The sequence below is a fragment of the Pituophis catenifer genome, unplaced genomic scaffold (genome assembly GCF_029215685.1).
Source record: "Pituophis catenifer annectens isolate HBS135680 unplaced genomic scaffold, rPitCat1.0.hap2 SCAF_1, whole genome shotgun sequence".
Taxonomy (NCBI): Eukaryota; Metazoa; Chordata; class Lepidosauria; order Squamata; family Colubridae; genus Pituophis; species Pituophis catenifer.
Genome location: NW_027256881.1, coordinates 282,935,704 through 282,959,001, shown reverse-complemented (window position 1 = coordinate 282,959,001; position 23,298 = coordinate 282,935,704). Strand labels below are relative to the sequence as shown.

At 36.6% G+C, this 23,298-nt stretch overlaps 1 protein-coding gene across 1 annotated transcript in view; it reads right to left on the bottom strand.

Moving 5' to 3' along the window:
- LOC139307939 (cytosolic phospholipase A2 epsilon-like) overlaps positions 1–23,298 on the bottom strand; it is a 46,928-nt gene that overhangs the window by 1,879 nt on the left and 21,751 nt on the right. Inside the window, exons 8-17 of the mRNA XM_070931299.1 lie at positions 23,158–23,247; positions 20,438–20,475; positions 20,037–20,172; positions 19,125–19,261; positions 18,042–18,264; positions 15,911–16,025; positions 14,511–14,648; positions 9,816–9,926; positions 3,043–3,234; positions 1,708–1,874 (exon numbers count right to left, since the gene is read on the bottom strand). Of these exons, the coding sequence (XP_070787400.1) occupies positions 1,708–1,874; positions 3,043–3,234; positions 9,816–9,926; positions 14,511–14,648; positions 15,911–16,025; positions 18,042–18,264; positions 19,125–19,261; positions 20,037–20,172; positions 20,438–20,475; positions 23,158–23,247 (1,347 nt within the window). The remainder of the gene's footprint in view (positions 1–1,707; positions 1,875–3,042; positions 3,235–9,815; positions 9,927–14,510; positions 14,649–15,910; positions 16,026–18,041; positions 18,265–19,124; positions 19,262–20,036; positions 20,173–20,437; positions 20,476–23,157; positions 23,248–23,298) is intronic.

Here is a 23,298-nt window from a genome sequence, read left to right as displayed (position 1 = left end):
GATGACTAGTTTGAGGCCAAGGGAGGGATCAAGTGCATCATCAGTGTGGAGTCCCTTTGTGCCCACAAGAGATCTAGGTCCATCCATCCTTAAATTCCATTGACTCTTATCTACCACCAATTTGGCTTGACCGTTAACAGTACGGATTCTTGTTTAGAGATAGCATGGAATAATCCTGTATTCATTTGAACAACCCTGGTTCCTGATTTCTTATACCTGCCAGAAGACTTTATAAGGATCTATTAGTTAAGGATAATCTCTCTTGGCACACAATTCAACTTATCTGTGCACAAAGAATGTGTCTGTGTAAATGAACATGGTTCCACTGAGCCTGTATAATGGTATATAGGAATAGCCTTGGGAGATATGGTAACAAGACACAACTGAGGGAACAGTCGCATAAAAGTCAGCTTAGCCTACAGCAGGAATGTGGGCAGAGCAAGTGGCTCAAAAGAGATCCTCCTAGTTTTAGGGCAGGAAAGGGAATGGGGAAAAGAAGTATTTTCAGACTTGCAAGATTGATGTTAGCTTTACGAGGTAGATCAGACAAAAAATAAGACCAGATGAGCTAATTCTACTTTACTGTAAGCTAATTCTGTTATTGTAATTAACAGAATCATGTCTGTGTCTGTGTCTTGTCTATATTATTCCTACATACCATTAAAGCCTGTGAGGATCTTCTGTGAAAATAATCTGTGTCTTGATTTAGACTGGATTCTGAATTTGGTTGTTACAATGTTCAAATTGCTTTTCATACATCACCTAAGTAATGCACAAGAGAACTTCATTGGCCTCTTTAGACAAAAATGGAAGAATGTTTATTTGCTTGGGATATTTAGGCTGGATATTTACCCAGAAGTAGACTATTGTTCCTGAATAACCTGAATCTTGTAATCAGAACTGATCAGTACTGGCTGTGCGTAGATGGAGTCTCAGGATTTCTTGCATTTAAGATTTACTTAAGTATAGGGTGGCACTGGAACAACTTCCTATGATTTCCCAACTTTCTGTGCTCCATAACTTAGCTTTGTGTGCTTCAAGCATAACAGCTTCTTAAGAGACTTTGGTATTTTCACTGGATTGTGTTTCGCTCACTTAAAGATGACCATCAATAAAAACCTGTATATTTGGAACTTGCACTACACACTAGGATTAGCATCTAAGCTATTGACTTCAACAGTGAATGTCCTTGCTAATTTTTAGCTCTGGACTGTTAACCAGTTTACCAAAATGGTAATTGGTAACTGACCAATTGTTTGGCCAGACAAATTGGGTAGAGAAGACATTGATATGGAAGTAAGAGAAAATCCTTTTCTACCCAGTTTTGTGATCTCCACAAATAATCTCCAAGACCTATAAAGAAGGTTTTCTTGCTGCCAGTACTACAATAACAGTGTTTAATATGAGTGAAAATGCAATCATGTATGTTTATCGCCAGGGGGAATGGGACAATCCTTTTAAGCTCATTTAATGCTAGCATTCTCAGACAAAGCAAAAGCACATACTGTATATGGACATGCACGCGACCTCTCAGAATTCAGATTAACATATTAACAGAGTTGGAAGGAATCTCCAACCCTAGATGTAGGCCATCTAATCCAACCCCCCACCCGAGCAGACCCTACTCTATTCTTTTCTGTAGAATTCTGTAAGTGTAAAACACAAACTAATGACACAAAAACAACACTTAATTGTAAATCATCTCACTGCTGTTTGTGAGCCTGAAGAATAATTCAAATGTATAATGACATCCACTTTTCTCTCTGGTCTCATCAGTGGTGCATAACTGGTGTCTATAAAGGCAACTGTATCTACAAGATTCAGATATTCCAATGGAGTCATCAACTGGTTAGGAAAAGTGTCCAGTACAGTATCTGAAAGGCAAACTTTTTTATTAGCAGCTCATAGCTTCAAAAAGTAGTTTGCTTTTTGCTTTGATTCAACTTCTAATTTTCTTTAGGACATGTGGCACATCACATTTCCACATTCATAAAACTATAACTTGTTAAGTATGGAATGTTACTTGAAACAGCTTGTTATCTGTTTATAGCTGATGTAAGAGAAATCTTCTCTCTATAACTAAATGTTCTTTTCGAAGCACTGTTGCACTGAAAATTGCCAATGTGAAATAAGAATGAAGTAGCAACCAAGGAGCATCTAACCCTAATCAGTTTGAAATAAGGAAGCAATTGATTCACTGCCAATATATTTGCTTTAATAAATAAGAGAAAGAAAAAGAAGGTAAGAAAAAAGGGGGGAGAGGGGAACTAAAAACAGAAAATAAAGAGAACAACAAAACACATGCTTCATTCAGTCTAATTTTTGCACTGATCATTAAACCTTGACTACATGGAATGATATTGACCAGTATTTCCATAATATTGAGAGATTGTCAGCACATAAAGTGAATACATCTCAGGAATTCAGATTTAAACCATATTGATCTTTGTAATAGTATATTAATAAATATGTGGAAATTAAACAAAAATGGGCAAAAGCAGACAAATCAATATCACCCACATTATACTTTCAACATAATAAAGTTAATTCCCTGTGGTATCCAGTATATGTGAAAAAGAATATTTCATTAAATTAGTCTCAAACTACAGTTAAAATTTCTTTAAAATCTTACCCAACGATATGTGATATAGCAACACTTATTCTTCAGTTCTTGTAAATACCCTTAGCAATATTGTTTTATTGCTCATTTAAAATATTGTGGAATTAGAATTATCCAAATCACATTCTAATAATGTAGCTGTGAACTCATGAGACTCTTTGCTATTTTGGACTTTGAGTGCTACATTTTAGTGGCTAAGTTCACATCTTAGTGTGCAAAGCTGTTAATATACAGTATTTTGTTTGGTTTGGGGAATCCAGCCATCATAGTTCATTTGACAATTGCTATTTTCAAGGGAGAGATATGTCCAATTTTAGACATTTTACTAACTATTTTTTAGCATTAACGCTTGCAGTTTTTAAAATCAGGTCATCATCTTAATGAACAAACTGATACAAATTTTCGTAGCATTGACCATGTACCTTTCCATATATAAAAATTTTTATTCTCTAGATATCCATTGTTTAATTGGAATCCATTTAAGAAATTGTAGACCTCTGATGTTGATACACGCTCTGTTATGACTTTGCGAAGTAACTTCATAGTCTTATGTGTAGGCATGACCAGGTAAGTATTCACTGCTTCTGCTACTGGTGGCAGAGGTGGTTTTTCTTCTGAAGAACAGAAGATACATAGGTTAATTTAGTGCAGCAGACACTAAGAGTAAAAGATAGACTAATGTATATTGCAAGATTTTTGTCATTGATTATCACTTCAGAGTATACCAAAAGCCATATAAATAAATGCAACACAGCTATTCTTTTCATATGCTCATTAATATAGAATTAATATAATAGGTAAGCTAGTCTCTGACTATATGTGGAGTAAAGCTCCTGCACATTCATGCACATGCTGTCAAGTTCTGGAATGGCGCATTGAAATAAGATTCCAAACAACTAATGTCTTTGGTGTAGAGAGTTCTTTAACTTGCGCTCCGTCACAATCCAACAATCACCCATGAAAAGTGAAGTATTGTCAGCACTATTGTGCAGTGCTCCCCACCATCATTTAAAGTGTCCCACTTCCATCCCGTGACTCCACCCCACAGCTCCACCCAGAGGCCGAGTTCCGCTCACACCTCCAGCTAGAGAACATTACAATCCAAGGCTTGTTCCACTCAGCTTGTCATCCACACTGAGGACTGGTTCCCTTCAGGTGGAGGCCCTGAACATCAGCTGTTTCTGGGCCCACCTCTCAGTTGTGCGGCGGCGACAGCATCGGAGGCCGCAGTGAAAATGGAGGACCCAGAGCAGTGGTGAAGACTGCAGGGGGGCTTCAGAGGCCGTGGTGAAAATGGCAGCGGCCATGACAGAGGCAAAGGCTGCAGCGAACATGATGGCAGCTGCAGCTTCCAGTCGGCCAGGCTGGTTAGTAAGCGGTCACCCCAATCCCGCCGGAATGGCAGCCCCGGCACATCGGGACTGATACATGCAGCTATCCACACAGCTGTGGATGATGGGTGTAATCAGATATGATACAGAGCTATTTGACATTAAAGCTCATCCTTGTATATTGATTATACTGATTGAGACTATCTTGAGTTTCTCTGTACATGGCTTTTGCTGTCTTCCAGTAAGCATTGGACTCAAGCTCAAGACGCTTTCTATGGGAAAAACTAAGAGGATTGGAGATTGACTGTTGCTATTGTCCCTAGTCCATGAATTCTATCAAGATGGAATTCTTGTGAATCAAAGTAAGGTTCAATCCACAAGTGTCTAATTTCAGACTTCATCTCTGTGCACAGTAGAGGCATTTTAGCTCTTTCCTTCTGTTTTACTTATCGGTCAACTCATTAGCAAAACAACTCTCAGATCATTAACTCCCAATAACAGAAATGCATGTTCTACTTCTGCTTTATTGAGAGATGATATAGCCATTATTTCAAGGTCCCACATTGGTTCTTGGTGCACATTCAAAAGTCTTGTGTGCTACTATAGTGACAATCACCTTGTTCTGAACTTCCAGAAGACCAAAATAATAAGAATAAGAATAAGAAAAAAATAGAAGGAATAGAACTGGGAAATGGAAACATAGTAAAAGCATTAGCAAAGGATGATGGTTACAAATATCTAGGCATATTGGAAGCAGATAACATCTTGAATGGAAAAGTCAAAGAGTCAATGCAAAAGGAATACATCAGGAGGGTCTGCAAAATATTAAAATCAAAACTGAATTCTGGAAATTAGAGGCATTAATACATGGGCAGTTCCAGTGATACGCTACTCAGCTGGAATCATCACCTGGACTTTGGCTGAACTGGAAAACCTGGACCGGAAAATACGCAAACTTTTCAATATGTACCACGCTTTACATCCACGTAGTGACATCGACAGGTTGTACCTGCCAAGAAAAATAGAGGGCAGAGGACTATTGCAAATCCATCAAACTGTAGAAGAAGAAAAACAAAGTTTGAATGATTTTATGAACCAAAGTACAGAAAAATTGCTGCAGGCTGTGAAAACGGAGAACAACAGAAACAAAGTCCGAATATAAGGAAAAACAGCTGGATGACAGATTAAATAGATGCAAAAACAAAGTTTTGCATGGACAGCACTTGAAAAACATTGAAGGAAATGTGATGACAACATTACATGGGCTTGGCTTAAGATGGGAACCATCAAGAAAGAAACGGAAGGTTTAATACTGGCTGCTCAAGAACAAGCACTACAAACTAATGCCATGAAACCAAAGATACAAAAATCCATCAACAATCCAAATTTCTGACTTTGCAACAACAAAGTCGAAACTGTTTCACATTTAATATGTGAATGCAGCAAAATCGCACAAACTGATTACAAAGCTAGACACGACCGAGTTGCTAAATTAATCCACTGGTCATTATGTAAAAAATACAACTTTCCTGTATCCAAAAAGTCATGGGAACATAAAGTGGGAAAATGTTATAGAAAATGAGAAGGTGAAGATCTTGTGGGACTTTCGAATACAGATGGATCGTCACTTGGAACACAACACGCCAGATATCACAGTTGTTGAAAACCGAAACGTACAATTTATTGATATCGCGGTACCAGGAGATGCCAGAGTTGAAGAAAAAGAACTGGAAAAAATCATGAAATATCGTGACCTGGCCATAGAAACTACATGGCTATGGATGAAACATGTCACAGTGATACCCATTGTCATCTGGGCACTTGGTACCATGTCCAAGAATTTCACAAAACACTTCAAGAAATTGCAGCTTCCTGCAATAACACCAGCGGTACTGCAAAAAACGGCACTACTTGGAATATCATATATTTTAAGAAGGTACTTGGTTGATACCTAGGACACTGGCAGCAATCCGTATCAACTATTAGCACCAGTCAATGGTATTTGTGACACGTTTTTAAATGTCCAGTTGACTGAGTTTCATTTTTAATGAATAAAAGAACTCGCACATCAACAAGCAGATGCACAGACTCAAAAAAAAAAAAAACCTCTTCAGCTGTCTTAAGATTCTTCTGTGCAAGAGGTGAAAAATGTATCCCTTAAACTTCTCAAATTATTCACAGCAAAATCACTGGCTCAGTTGTTCCGTGACTCCCAGCTAGGCCCATTTCTAAACAATACCCAGATGGAAACTATCCAAACCAAGCTTATAAGAACAGTGTTCCAAGTTCCAAGATGCCTATCTAATGCAAATTTGAGATTAGAATTTGGGCAGATGAAGATGGAGGTTACAGCATGTTTGTTAATATTTAGTTGTTAGCTTAAATCCATTCTTTTTTTTTTAAGTTTTTTTTTAATTATTTTTTTAATTTTTAAAATTTTTAAATTTTAAATTTATCTTATGAATTTGGGTTGTTTTAATTTTTGTTTTCTGGGCCAATTATTTAATTGTATTTTAATGGTTTTTTAACATTTGTATTATATGTATTTTATTTGGCTGTTCACCGCCTTGAGTCCTTCGGGAGTAGGGCGGTATACAAACTCAAATCATCATCATCATCATCATCATCATCATCATCATCATCATCATCATCATCTCTTCTCTCAGATGAATTTGAGACCTCATGGAATCAAGCAATATATAAACAACTTTCATCGTATGGCATCTCCCTTGTTTCCCTATATTCTTTTGATTTCACTCAAACTGGAAGAGACATTAAAGGAAGACTTTGACATTGAAAGAGGACTCACCCCAAATTATCTCCAAATTTGAATTAACCATATTACATGAAAATCAGCCAGCTACATCAACTCACTCATCTCTCCAACCTAGCAAAGATTCTTCTTCAGAGTCAGATATAATAGTTTACCTTCAATACTTTTATATGGGTAATTCAATAAACTCCTCATATTAACTGAACCTATCATTCGGATGATGAATAATTGAATCTATTCTTCATTGCTCCTTCTACAATCATATCCAAAGAAGACTTATCTTCCCTGCCTTGCTACATGCATGAAACTATCCTGAAGAATTCCTTGTCAATTTCCTCTTATTAGACAAGTGCTATCAACCATAATGTAACAAAGTTCTATATAACTGCTGTGAATATGCACAAACTTATTATCGCACATGACTGATTCCTTTGTACCTCATTATTATATTCTCAGCTATATAGTATTGAAATACTTATTACTTTAACTTTAATAATTTGAGAGATATTCACCTTTTTAAATATTTCACCTTTTCCAACATGCATAGCTAAATGTCTATGGAGATTCTCAGTCATCCAAGTCATGGTCATCCCAAAGGTGCTTTTTAAAGAGGCAACCGGATTTTCTTGTTTTTCTTTGAAGATGTTTCGCTTCTCATCCAAGAAGCTTCTTCAGCTCAAGAAACTTGGATGAGAAGCAAAATGTCTTCAAAGAAAAACAAGAAAGTCCAGTTGCCTCTTGAAAAAAGCACCTTTCGGATTTCTCTTTTTCAATTTCTCAGGGCTATGTGGATAGTTTGTATAATTGTTTTTTCTTTGCTTTACAAAATATTCTGTATGTTTTGTTTAATCTGGCCACTGAATGAAATAAATATTATCTATCTATCATTTGGTACATGAATACATACACTGCAGTACCTGCTCAACATGATTTATGGAAGGATGGTGACTGATACCCTGCTTCACTTCTGAGAAGCACTGAGGAAATAAATGTATACTGCTTTAAGTATGCATTTGTGAACTCAGTTCTGTACTTCCAGAGTTCATTCATTCATTTATTTATTTATTTATTTATTTATTTATTTATTTTAATTTATTTTATTTGTCAAGCATGTATGAGAAAATAAGTATAAGTATGAACATAACATATAAACATATAATATAAACAGGTATAAGTATAATAAATTAGTAAGAATAAATGGGAACAGTAGGACAGGAAAAGTAGGCGCGCTGGTGCACTTATGCACGCCCTCTAACAGACCTCTTAGAAATGGAATGAGGTCCACGGTAGACATTTTAAGGTTAAAGCTTTGGGGGTTTGAGGATGTAACAATAGAGTCAAGTAGTGAGTTCCAGGCATTGACCACTCTGTTGCTGAAGTCGTATTTTCTGCAATCGAGTTTGGAGCGGTTTGAGTTTGTATCTATTGTTTGCCCGTGTATTATTACTCTACTACTTTTTTTAAAAAAGTACTTTTTTTAAAAAAAGTGTACTGTTATGCTGATCATTATTTTTTGTTGTTATTCTATAGCAGTGTTTCTCAATCTCGACAACTTTAAAGTGTGTTTACTTCAACTCCCAGAATTTCCCTGCCAGCATGGTAACTAGGAAATTCTGGGAGAGAACTCCACACAGCTTAAAGTTACCAAGGTTGGGAAACATTGCTCTTTAGAGTACAGCTATTGTCTTTTTCATTATTCAGTGACATTCTGAAATACGAATGAGATCTATCTACTGAAGTATGCCCTTATCTATCAACATCCTACACCATTTTTTGAGAAAGATTACTGTAGTTATAAACCTAAACTGTTAAACATCTGAAATTCAATAAAAGAAAACATAGCAAAGTTGTGAAAACATAGCCGTGTCCTCTTTGCTGATGATGTCAAACTATTCAACACCACAGACAACTCTTACTACCCTTCAAAATGACTTAAACTGTGTATCTGAATGGTCAAACAATTGGCAACTTCAAATTTCTGCTAACAAATGCTCCGTGCTGCACATTGGCAATAGAAATAAGAACATCAAATATTTGCTGGCTGGAAACGATCTAAAAGTTGACCCACACTCTGTCAATGACCTAGGAGTACTCACTTCAAAATATCTAAGTCCCAGAGCTCACTGTAACATCATTGCAAAAAAGGCATTAAGAGTTGTCAATCTTATTTTACGAAGTTTTCTCTCTGGTAATGCTATACTTCTAACTAGGGCATATAAAACCTTTGCCAGACCTATACTTGAATATTGTTCACCTGCCTGGAACCCTCACTGTATTTCAGACATCAATACATTAGAGAGGGTCCAGAGATATTTTACTAGAAGAGTACTCAAATCTTTTGCTCAAAATAAAATTCCCTATACCACCAGGCTTGAAATTTTAGGTCTGGATAGCCTCAAACTACGCCGTCTACATTCCAACCTATGCTTAGTTCATAAGATTATTTACCAAAAAGTCCTACCTGTAAATGAGTACTTTAATTTCAACCATAATAACACAAGGGCTATCAATAGATTCAAATTCAATGTAATTTGCTCTAATCTTGATTGTAGGAAATATGACTTCTGCAATAGAGTAGTAAATGTCTGGAACACTCTACCTGATCCTGTTGTTACTCTCCCTAATCCCCATACCTTAAACTGTCTACCATGGACCTTTCATGTTTCTTAGGAGATCCCTAAGGGGGCATGCATAAGAGTACCAGTGTGCCTACCATCCCTGTCCTACTGTCCCTGTTTATATGTAATCATTCTATGTGTTTATGGCTATGTTTTGCCTATTTATATCCTTTTATTTGTGCCAATTTTTTCATGTGTCCATGTCTATGTCTATGTCTATACTGTTACTTGTTTCCTTGTACTTGTTGATAAATAAATAAATAAATATGTAATTTGCTGCAGTAGGTTAATTGCTCTTTTCCATTACATTTCAGAATTAACTTTTTGCAATAATATAGCTGTTTTGAATTATTCACTTAATGGAAATTTACATCCAGGGTTTTATCATTAGAACTGATACTCTAGAGAAGTATTATATAAACTACATAATTAAGATCCATAATCAACTTTAAAGCAACTTGTATTTTACAAACCTATTTGCTTTATTTTGTCCTGGGTATAGCTATACAAAAAACTATCTTCTGAACTGTCAATTTCACGCCATGCATCCAAGAGGTTATAGGAAAACACATTACTCCACAAACCTAAAAAAAGATCAAGAGTTAGTAAGATATTCAGGTTTCATTCTGAATTGTATATATCAAAAAGTCTGTTTTCCAAACAGTTCTAATTGGATGTTAAGACTGCAGTCCTATGGCTCTCAGGAAGATGTCTCACTCTCTAAGGGTTCAGAGCTAGCTTCCTTCTCAGAAATGCTGATCCCTAAACATCCACATGAACTTTGCCAAGGCTGGTTCCCCAGAGAGTCCATTTTGAATGATTTTTAACAATTTAAACTTCAGCAGTTTAAAACAATTTGGATTGCCAAATAAGAAGTTTTATTTACTTTTATTTATTTATCAAATCTAGAAACTGCCCATTTTCCTCACAGAAAGATTCTGGGTGGTGCACAAATAAATTATTTAAAACGTAAAAACGTACATTTTAAAAAATTGGATGGGAAATTGTTCAGCAATAAAACATAGACTTTGTGGAGGAAAGGTCCTAGCACCAGTTCACTGCATATTTCTTTGAAAAATTGGAGCTAAGTTAGTACTTGTACAAAGCAGAAAAGAAGCCAAAATCGGAGGTTGTGGCATCTCAAAGATATTCATATCAATTAAAGCATAAGCTTCTATAAAATAGAATGTAACCTTCATTGGACATTAGTAATATGTTATTTTGATTTAAAAGGAATCAAAACATATTATCAAGAGATTTGGAAGCCAATAAAAATGTCTCAGCCTTTTTCACTTGGTACTTTTCAAGAACAGCCTGGTCATTGATTCAGTTCATTTCAGTAATTAACTCTAAATGTTGTGCCTTCAAGTCACTACTGGCTCCTGGCAAATCCTTTGGAGAAGTCCCTGCAGTTTACTTGGCAAGAGCGAGTGATGGTTTGCCATTGCCTCTTTCCTAGGGATGAGAGAGAGAATGGCTGACTCCAGATTACCCGGTTGGCTTTATGCCTAAATCATGACTAGAACTCACAGTCTTATGGATTCTAGCCTGGTGTCTTAAGCATTGCATCAACCTGAATCTCTAAACTCAAAGTACACAACAGCTTGTATAGTAATAAAAGTATTGATCATGCTAAACACTGTTGAACTACCCAGAGCAGCATACTCCATATTAATAATCAGAGCAACAGAAGAAATACGTTCCTTTGCATGAATCTTCAGTATTGTTGGTTCTTGAGGTCAATTTTTAAATCTTCAGCAAAATCAAAAATTTTAAGGAGAAAGTTAAAAAAACAGAAGAGCTCTGAACTAGACAGTTTTCTAGATGCTTTCACAGCATGGCCCTGGATTCTTTCATAGCTCGGTGTGGGTGTGTCTTTAAAGGAGAACAACTGCTTCACAGAAGTAGAGATAATGGGACTTGTTTCTTTTACTATGTACAAGTCTATATACAGGCATTAGGAAAAAACAGTAGTTTCCAAACTTTTCCATTTCTGTCAATTTCTGCCTCTTTCCCAGGGCTATTCATTACCAGCCACCTGCTCAACAGGTAACCCTGTTGAGTAACCCTGGCTCTGTCCCTTGGTACACAGCAGGGTTGAAATCCAGCAGGTTCTCACAGGTTCTGGAGAACTGGTAGCGGAAATTTTGAGTAGTTTGGAGAACCAGCAAATGCCACCTCTGGCTGGCCCCAGAGTGGGGTGGGAGTGGAGATTTTGCAATATGCTTCCCCCAGGAGTAGGGAGGGAATGGGGATTTTGCAGTATCCTTCCCCTGGCGTGGGATGGGAATGGAGATTTTGCAGTATCCTTCCACTGCCACACCCACCAAGCCACACCCACAGAACAGGTAGTAAAAAAATTTGAATTTCACCACTGGTAAACAGGCTTTCAAAAAAGATACATTATTTTTAAGGAAGAGATTTGTTAATGGCAGAGGAACAACATCCCCCTACACACTGCCAGTGTTTTTCCTATCTGATCAGAAGAATTTAATTCTAGATAATGTAAGAAATTGATACTCATGAATAGGGGAAATATACGCTTTGATAAAAGCTATAAAAGAGAAATAATTGGGTGAGTTTTAAGCAGTACATTTTTATAAAGTTTAGGTTTATACCACTGTAATAATGTTCTTTTGGTTATTTTCACGCTGAATAAAATGGTCTCTAACTGAAAGTATAATTGGAGTAAGCTTTTCCACAATGCAGCCTTCAGCTGTTTGCCTCCCTGGCATAACAGAATAACAGAATTGGAGGGACCTTGGAGGTCTTCTGGTCCAACTCCCTGCTCAAGAAGGAGACCCTATTTAAAGGTGTCAAACTGGTGGCCCATGGGCCAGATGCATCACGTGCAGGCCACACCCACCCCAGCTCCGCAAAGATAAAAAAAAACATCGCAATATATCACGTGACATCATGTGACACAATCAACTTTGACATTCATGCCCTATACCATTTTAGGCAAACCTCCAGTGTTGGAGCACACACAACTTCTGGATGCAAGCCATCCCACTGGTTAATTGTTCTATCAGGAATTTTCTCCTTAGGTCTAGTTTGGTTTTCTCTTTTATTCATTTTAATTCTTTGCTTCTTGTTCTGCCTTCAGGTGCTTTTGGAGAATAGCTTGACCCCCTCTTCTTTGTGGCAGCTCTTTAGATATTGGAACACTGCTATCCTGTCACTCCTAGTTTTTCTTTTCATTAAACTAGACATACTTAAGTTCTGCAGCAGTTCTTCATATGTTTTAAACGCCAGTTTCCTATTCATGTTTATTGGTCTTCTTTGCATTCTTCCCAGACCAGCCAGAAATAAAGCTGGCTTAAGAAATTCCTTTCTATTTTCAAACCTCCTCCTTCATTTTGGTCACAGTCCAGAGCATATTTACCAGTATTCCTGATTAGAGGATTCTTCTGCTTCCTTATTTCCTCTGAACTAATAAAGGGAGGGGAGGGGAAAGAAAAAAAAAATCAGTTTTACCATTTCCCCTACCACTTAGGCTAGAATGGGAAAGCAGCAGGATTCTTGTCAATTTCACCCTGAAACAGAGGTGAATTTTAAAAAGTGCACTTTCACAGATGCATCAGTGAACCTGGCAGGAGGAAGAGGACAGGAAAGAAAGTCCAGCTTTTACTATTCGCTGCTGAATTTGTAAAAAAAAAAAAAAAAAAAATGGCCCTGAAGGAAAGTCCAGAGAAGAGGTGCTATCCAGAGTACTATAGCCAACTGGAGTGGAGGTGCTAAAGTGAAGCAATGTGGACAGGAGAACACTGCATAAACTGCCACAAATGAAAAAAATAATAATGGGCTGAGTAAAAGCAGAGGATAATATGAGGTGCTCCTTCCCTAGTAATAATCAGTGGTTTATATTTGAGGTGGTGCATATAGTTCGTGAACTATGTGAATCAGCCCTGTTAACTACTGTATTTTTCAGAGTATAAGATGCAGCTTAGTTTTTGGGGAGGAAAATAGGGGGAAAAAATCTGCCTACCAGATTTTTTGCCTATCTGGCTAGCATCCTTAGTCTGGTCAGCTTCAGCACATTAGTTTACTGTTTCTTATCCCCTGCTTGGGGATAAAAAAACAGCTTCTAAAGCACAACTGATCTTTGGAGAGAGAAGCAATGAGAAAAGCAAGCAAACCATGGAGATCGCTTCACTCACTAGCGCCTTGTTAGGGCTAAAAAAAAAACTTCAAAAAAGCTACATTCGGAGTATAAGACACACCCAAATTTTCAGCCTCTTTTAGGAGGGAAAAAAGTGTGTCTTAAACTCTGAAAAATAATTTAGATTCTAGCCTGACTGCCACAAGGAGGCAGTCTTTACTTATTTTTATCATTGTTGAAATTGGCAGACTCAAGGAAAAAGAAAGTATTTTCTGTTCAGTCATGTTTTCTCCTTAAAAGCATATTAAAAGAACAAAAGGAACTCACCCATACAGAATTGCCTTAAGTAGGATGCTATTGTACTATTGAGTATGATCTGTTACAATTCACAATCACAGGCGACAGTGCCAACTTGTCGAATTTATGGTACTACATTGGAAGAAACTGAAAATGCTTTGGAGCAGTGTTCCTCAACCTTCTCTTGCTTGTGGCTCCCTTCTGACTTTGCTTTCCTTCTGTGTTCCATCTGTCCAGTCCCATTACTGGATATGGACATGGGATACTAACTAGTGTGTTTTCTGGGATCAACAAGACAGTGTTTGTAGTAATTGTAAGTCATCAAGAATCATTGACTGGCAACAATCGAAACTGAATGAATGAATGAATGAATAAATGAATGAGCGAGCAAAATAGATTTTTGCTTTTCTGTGCCTCCTCAAAATGTGCCCATCCCTGTTCCACATTTTTCTCCTGTGGTTTCTTTGAAATATCCTATGCTGTCTAGGGTGGCATATGCCCCTCCCGTTGCTTTAGATTACAATCTAAAACAATCAACCTTGTTGATTTTTGTTTTCAACCTTATTTTTGGCAGCTTTCAGACAAGTGGAACCAGAATTTCTGAAAAGAAATGGCATTGTTTCATGGAACGTGTATGAGTCGTTTAGCAACACTAATAATTTTTAATTAGTCAAAACATTATTTTAGAAAGTTGCAAACTGCCTTGGGAAAACTATTTTTCAGAAGGTTGTACTTTTAAAAAAAAATCAGGTAAAGATCTTGAATGCACCTTTCATGAAGCAGATTTGAGATTCTGGGATCTTCTTCATCATCCGACCCATAAAGAATTTGCTTCCATAGTCTTCAGCACGAATGTAAGCACCATATTTTAATAATCCAACCTCAAAAGGAGTAAATTCCATCCACTCTACAACAAAATCATATCATTTACAGGTTCAAATGTAACACTGGTTTTGCAAAATATGATTTTGCAATGGTTCAATGTAACTCAATTAGCCTTTTAAATTTAATACTTATTAGTTGCTTTTTTTGGCCACATTTCCATCAAACTAAGTATACAAAATATACAGGGAGAAATGAAATGTTGAATAGTACTGAAAAGACAAAGCAATGATTACAAGTAAGTGCCCACTATCACTTTTTTGGCTGTCTTTTTTTAATCTTCACACTGTTTTTGTTCCCCTCTAATCCATCAGGTCATCAGTAATTGAAAATCTCAAAAGAACTAAGGTGACAATCCTGCCTATTAGTTTACATGAGAGTCTATGGTATTTATGTTGGCTCTTGAATTAATGTTCCCTGTTCTCCTGTTGGGATTTACATTTGCAGATGCTCTCCAAAGTCTTCTTTTTGCTGTCAGATAGTTCTACTGTTCATTATCATTGCAATAACTGAAAGCTTAGAGAGAACAATGATTAAAATTAATCTTTTCTTCCTGCTGCTTCTTCATGTTCACCACAGTTTTGCTCTTAATTGCCAATACCTCAAAACCTTATTGCCAAACCCAATTACTTAGATATTCTAAGCAAGCATCTCAGAGGTCTACCAGCAATTGTCCAAAATCCAAATATCCATTATTTCCCTTACTCTATCCAAGAACCAGTGGCTGAACGGAAGTGAAAAAAAATAATCAATCAAGAATATATTCAAAGTATCCTACGTTCTGAGAAAGTACGTAAAACCCAGGGGTGGGTTCTACTTACCTTTACTACCGGTTCGCAATGGGGCCGCACGCGCACTCTTCTGCGCATGCGCAGAAGCATTTTGATGACGTTGGGGTCAGTGGGCGGAGCCTCCCACCAGTTTTACTACCAGTTCTATAGAACTGGTGCGAACCGGGGGCAACCAACCACTGGTACAACCATGTTATGGCTGAAAGACTCCCTTCCAAGGACAAAAAAAAAAGATACAACAATGCATCACATCTTCATTTCTTCAGAAGACCTCATAAGAGGGAAAGAGGAAGAAGAGGTAGGGAATAGGGTAGAACTTTCACCATTCATTTTAGAGAATAATATATACCATGGCATTGAGACTCCTTCGTTGGGCTGTAGACCAATAACAGTAGCACTGTAGTACACATTAAAATGAAATAAATATTTGCCTTTCCTGGCAGACCAATAAGACCCCTTATTATTGTTGAGTCACAATCAACGTGGGTAATGTTACCTTTAAATTCTTGAAGGCTATATTTGTCCCTGGTGTTCAGGACCAAATACATGGGCAGAGGACTCTGACCATGATTCAGGGCATGCTTCTGCCCTGAAAGTGTGCTGCTACATCTCTGCAAAAATAAATCAACAACAAATCACAAAAATGTCATAGATTTAATCCTATCGGAACTAAAAAGAATGGGAAGAATCCCAATTTTAATTTCATTCTCCTCATATATTGGATTCATTTCTGGAACAAATTCTCACATTGTTTCTCTATCCCTTTCATATTTCATCTGGGTTCCTTGAAAAGAATAGAACTGACCAAAAATGTTCTCTTGGGCATTGGGGCCAAGGTGTTAGACAAGCTCAACCTGCAAAATATGTTTGTGTGATTTCTGTTGTGTTTTTGTTTTTACTTTTTGCTGCCCAAAATCACATTTTTGCAGTCATATCGAAGCTAAATTATTTAGCTTCTCCCATTCTTAAAACAGTTTCCCTAAATATTTCATATGGTCCTCGTGTAAATTCTTAACTTCATTATGAAAAAAACCAACACCAGTATACATTAATTTGTGTACCCCTCCCAGTTCTCTTTCTATGTATTAATAATAATCTGAGATAAGATATCGACAGTGCTCCCTTTTCTATGGTACTGGGTTTTAGAAAAGTTTTAGGATGTAAAATGGCAGAAAGTTAAAAGGGTTTGATGAGTTTTAGAAATAAAAAACGTGAAATACCAAGGGAAGTCTGGTTACAAACTTTGTACCTGAAATAAGAATTTTACATTTGGTATACAAAGAAGTTGGGGAGTTGCCAACAAAATATTTTTACATTGTCCTGTGAATTTGGAAGTCCTTTTCAAAAACAGAATAATAGAATAACAGAGCTGGAAGGGAGAAGCATCATATTTAGGTATTTGATCTGAATGTCTCAACAGTGCTTTGTCAAAAGGCAAATGGACTTTCTTGTGTTTCTTCAAAGATGTTTCTTTGAAGAAAAACAAGAAAGTCCAGGTGCTTCTTGAAAAAGTATCTTTGGGATATTAAAATAACTATAAAAATTATACACATATAATTATCAGCCAAACAAAGGTAAACACAAATCCAACAACAGCAAATCAAATATTATATTTCTTTAAAACATTCATTCTCCTATGTTGTGCTATGTGTTTAGGAACTCCTATCTAAAGCACCTTTGGGACAACTATGACCTGGATGACACAGAATCTCCATAGACATTTGATCTGAATGTATTGAGCACATAAATTATATAGAGGCTCACCATGTGCTCACAATGTCCCAATGTCACATCTTCACCTGTTCCATTGTTATGAATTGCATGATAAGTATAAGGAATGTTCTATATAAGTTCCATTGAAGGTACTTAGAATCGCCTCATAACCTTTGCATTGGATGTGAAAATGTCAGAAGAAGAGGCAGCATAATGTGAATTTAAACTTTTGAGGGGGGGAGGGAATCAGCCCAGGTACCTTCAATCCCATACCAGATTTGTCAAGCCCGATCTCCTGCTCGACAACTCATATGGGAGGAGGAGGAGAGGAGGCCATGGGTACGCGACCCAAAGATACTGAAAGCATGGGGAAACTCTTCATAGGGGCTGGTGATGGTGGCACAGGGTGTTTAGGCAACCAGACGCATTGGGGAAGAGGATCGGCAGCGAAAGGAAGGTTCACAGACAAGCAGAGGAGGCGGCAGTATTTGATGACGTCACGGGCCAGCACAGGGATAATTAATGGGCCGTTTGCATGCCTCACTCAGCTGGATATAGCTCAGCTGTTCATTATCTGTGTGGGATGGGTGGAATCTGCACAGACATATAAAAAACACTGAGAGGCAGTTGCTCTCAGCGCCAACTTTAAATTAATGTAACTTAGCGTTGCCTTGGAGCTACCTTGCAGCTGCAATAAACCATTTGCCAACTCCAGTTTCATAGTGGATTGTTTGGGGCTGTCAAGATTTGTTTAGGAATGCTGAGGAACGCTGAGAAGATTTGTATTCTGCACATTCAAACTGAATGTCAGGATAAGGCTACGGTGTTGTTTGCATTGCCTTGATCTTTCAGCATGTATATTCAGACTTCTATCAGAACCCTTTCATAATTGAGAAATCAGAAACTTCTATTACCCCATTTCCTAATGCTTGGTCGATGAAAAGTCCCCAGAGGTCAGTAATGCAGGTTTTGTAGCCATCTTTTTTCCGCTGCTTCAGAATATCATCGTATTCTTTTAAGTGGTCTAATGTAAAGCAATCCAGCTTGCATTTGGACATGTTTTTGCGAGCTTCTGCAATCGGTCCTAAAAGATCCTTCTGTGACCAATCAGGATCTTCATACAGATTTGAAAGTGTCCTACAAAAAAGACACAGCTTGATAACGAGAGTTACAATTCCCTAAATTATATTAAGGATTATTAACATGATGTAATATTTAATATTTAAACACTTAACCATCATGCTAATTTAAAAACTGTTAAAAAAGAAGAACAAGAAGAATTGTGATGCAACTTTAGGATTTTCCTGCCAAAATACCTTTAAATATTCAATAATAGTGAAAATAAGCAGAACAAAAACACAATTAATTCAGCCTACCCAATAAATGCAGACACAAAGTTTTGGCCAAGTCAACCAAAAGAAATTTTAAAAAGTCACTTTCAAGTTTGTAAATTTTTTCCTCTGTTTTTGAGCTATCATGGGAAATTATTGCTAATCTGATGATTAGCAATAATTAGAAAAAAGATGATTTTTTAAAAATACAACAAGACCACAAAGGCAGGAAAAGTGTGTGGGAATATAGTAAGGAGGTGAATCCCTGGGAGCAAAGGACTACATTCCCGAGGAATAAGAGGCAGTCCCTGGCCTAGGTAACATAGTTTAATCTATTTAGTTTTATATTTTTAATATAATTTTATATATTGCTTTAACTTTTGATTAGGGATCATTTAGTTGGTTAAAAATGGGCAGATATAGGAATGTTTTAAATAAATAAATTCTAAATGTATGAATTCTGCCCATCAGAATTAGAGTGACATTTAAAAGATGTTTATTAGCAATAGTATAATATGAAAAGCCAAGATAAATGTATTTATTTATTGATTTTATTGATTTATTACATTTATGGCTATCCATCGTACCACAAGGCAACTCTTCTTATCAGAATACGTGATAGGTAGAGGGGTTCAAAAATAAATCCTATGCTTATATTGTTCTTACCAAGTAGAACCAGAAGATCCAGAAATGTACATGAGGCAGTCTAAGAGATTCAGTTTCTGAAGACCAAGTAAATGGCCATGTAAAGCTGTAAATGCCCGAGCTCCACCTCCTGTGGCCATGATAGCTACCACAGGTATCTGTTCAACAAATAAAGCCCAATGAAGTGAAAAAAAAAACTCATTTTATCAATGATAAAAAGAAGCAAATAACAATGGCCAAGTAACTTCATAAATCAAAATTGGAAAAAAATCCCCAGATTTTTTCCCCTAAATAAATAATAATATTTATTTTATTAAACTTCCCGTTATCTCATCGTGACGCCAGCCCCGCCTCCCTCTCGGTTTGCTATCATTTTATATACTTGCTTTGTCAGTGTCAATGGGAGTGGTCTTGATGATTCTTTGATTGGGCTGCTGTTTACTATTAGCTTGTTTGTCTTAATTGGTAATTACTTGATTGTGGTGTTGTTTGCTTATTGATTGTTGGTCTAATATTAATTTTGGAGTTAATCTCTGCTCATCTGGGTGTTGCTGATGAGGAGGTGTCTAAGTCTTTTTGTTTCCTTTTTGACTGTTTGATTGTCTCTTTTGAATGTATATAGTTTAGTTTATTATTATGTACCTTTTGATGGCTGATTTATCTGAGTGCCAGGCTTCCAGGAATTTTGGGGAGTTTTTGGACTTGGCTTAGTCTAGGATACTCACAATATCCAAGACATAATATGATGCAAAAATATTTCTGTGTCTAACCTAGATAAATTATGAATGTATTCATTTATCAGTCTTCTCCATCCTATTTCCAAATCTGCATAACTCTTCCATCTATGTTTAGGTTTGCCAGAGGTATAGATAATTAATGGAAAACTAAGTCTTATTTTTCCATACTGAATTGCAATGGTTATGCTTTACATACCTCTTGATCTTGCAAATTGTTGTCCATGCAAAGAACCCTTTTCAGGGCAGCTGCTACAATTTTCTTCCTTTTCTGTATAAATATTTGTTCATCTGGACACAGTTCATAGTCTAAACGTACATCAAGCTCTTTTTGCCTTGCATATAGTCCACAATGAAAGAAACAAATTATCACTGTTATGATTAATTTAGGAAGACACCACACTTCCACCTTAACCCAGCCATATGACTGAAACACCTCAGATGATAGTGGAGGCAGCAGAGATTATTGCATCATGCACAAAAGTCATTGCAAGATTAAAGAAACCAGGTTAGGGACAGATCATTATGGGGAAAAAAATCTAGTTAAGTTCCAGCTTGAAGTCCCATTGTCAATCAATAAATCAAAGTATTTTCTCTTACCACTCTTTTACCTTTACACATAAGTCAATTGATTTGTCCTAGAGATAAAAATGCTGTTAATAATTTGTTAAAGTAAATATAATTTAATTGAAAGTTCATTATTATTTATTTGAATGAGACCTTTTGAGATCGCTTTCTGACATTTTTATGGAAAAATCATCAATTTCTATATTTACCTACATATTCCCTTGTTCCCTCCTTCACACATGCACAATTATATTTTGAATTCCAGAAAACAGGATTAAATATGTATGTAACATTTTCTAATACAATGAATTTCATGGAAAAGAGTCAATCCATACACCAGTCAACTACAACCCAACCATCATAGTCCTCCTAAAGACTGTGTAATAATCTTAAAGAAGATTATTCTTCTATATATCAAAGAAAGACATCTCAGAAATCACCATGCTACAAGCTCCTGGCATCACAATCGCCCACAAAGCAACAAAATCTCTTCAAAGCAATCTTAGCAAACCTGAAAATCAAATGACAAATCCAAAATATTACAAAAATATAATGTTTTCATTTTTTGACTCCAGGCAACTGCCTGGTGACATCCTGCAATTATCTGGGCAAGGTTTTTTCAGAAGTGGTTTGCCACTGCCTCTTTCCTAGAATTGAGAATGTTTCTGACTGACCCAATTTTGTGCCTAAATCAGAATTAGAATTTAAAGTCTCCTGGCTTCTAACCTGACTCCTGATCTAGTATTTCAAACTGGCTCTCAAAAATATAATGTATGGACTGCAAAAAATACTCCATAGGACAAAAGAGTAGAATATTGGCAAAACATATCCATGAACATCAATTGGCAGTCAGAAGACAAGATGGAGCTCCAGTAGAATTCAGTTTTAACTATCATGACCAGGAAGGACACTCCCATAAATCAGGCAAGTCAAGCAACTATACCTTCTCTAACTAAGAATTTTTTTTTTGCCCAAGTTCTGTGAGCCATTGAATTTAATCTAAAGCTCATAATAGACCTACCTGGCAGATAAATTAAACATTAAAATATTAAACATATTGTGCAAGAATGCCCATGTTATGCATTCTCTGGTTCCTTAGAAGACCTGCATGAAGCAACACCAGAGGCAATCGCCATCCAGTTATGAGGCCTCTGCTGTACCCCTCATAAAAGTTTTGTGAATAATTACATGGATTGTAATTGTATATGAAGTGTATATGTTTACTTCTCTTTGTCATGTTTTCATCATATGCCAAATAATAATAACAGGCAAATCACAAAAACAAATTAATTTTTACATTTCAAAATCTTCTTGAAGTTTAAAGAACAAATGCCACAAGAAATAACCTTTATTATTGGTTTCTTCTTCTCCAATAAGCAAATGAAAAAGATTTTTAAATCGAACCAATGACATGATTTCTGTGAGATCATCCCAGAATATAATTTATTCATGTTGGGTAACATTGCAGACATCTTCCTATATCAGGGGTGTCAAACTGGTAGGCCCAGGGGCAGGGCTGGCCATGCCCATCCTATCTCCACGAATGGGAAAAATGAAATGAAATGTCATGAAATGTCATGTGACGGCAACGTGATGCAGCGTGTTTGACACCCATGTCCTACATGTTTGAAATTTTTGATACCTCACATTTTATGCAAGTGCCAAAGCACATGTAGTCCTTGACTTATAACCATACTGGAGCCTGCCCATTATTGTTGTAAGTCTGACAGTCATAAAGCGGATCATCTATGTGACCAATTTTACAGCCTTTTCTTGCAGTAGTCATTAAGAGAACTCATTTTTTACTACAGGTTGTTTTTGCCAAAAACTGGAAGTAAAGGTCAGTTTCTGGCCAAAAAAGCCCAACAACTTTGTAAATTGCAGTTAAATGACCGTGGGATAATGCAAACACTTTAAATGTGTGCCTGTTGCCGACTGTGTCTAATGCAGTCACGTGACTGGGGAGAATCCAAGACCTCAGTGCCTTCCGTCGTGCCCTTAAAACCCATTTTTTCAAGCAAGCCGGGCTGGCTTAAGAAGAAATTTTTAAATGTTTTAAATGTTTTAATTGGTAGTAAGTTTTAATTGGGCCAAATTTATATATCTTTTAATTGTTTTTTAATATTTGTACTGCATGTTTTTTAATTCTGGCTGTACACCACCCTGAGTCCTCAGGGAGAAGGGGGGTATAGAAATTCAATAATAAATAAATAAATAAATAAATGTGGTCCATTGTAACTTTGAATAGTCGACTGGTTGTAAATACCTGTATAGCAATTTTATCCTGCCTGTTTGTAATATTTCATCTACATGTCTGCATAATAACATTTTCCTTACATTACTTGAGGAATCTTGAGGAATTGAAAGGCACAACTGAACGCATTCCTTCAGAGTCAAAAAATTCTTAGTATCTCTAAAAGATCTTTCTCTGACATCCTGGAGACCTTTTGGCAGTTTCCACATTGTCCAATGTGTGTGTGTAGTTGGTGGTAGAGGTGTGCCCTCCACAGATATCGTTGAACTATTTCAAACATCCCTTTCCATTAGCCAGAATGGCTGAGGTAATTGGAATGTCAAATTCCATTGTTTAAAGATGAGATTATTCGTCTACATTTGTTACCTTAAAAGTTAATTTACATGTTTAATTCACAATAACACATTGAGCTATCCTGTTTTTGCAATATAAAATTAAGTTTTTAAACTTTTAAAAGATATTAAAGTTTTTCCATATTCCACCACGAAACAGTATTTACCTGGGTTATAATGACTTCTTTTTCCATAGAGATTGAATCCAGAGGTAAAGTAAGACAAACAGTTTTATCTGTGTTTCTATCTGAAAAATACTAAGAGATAAAACAGATTAATACACAACAGCCTTAACTGTTGCAAGCCTG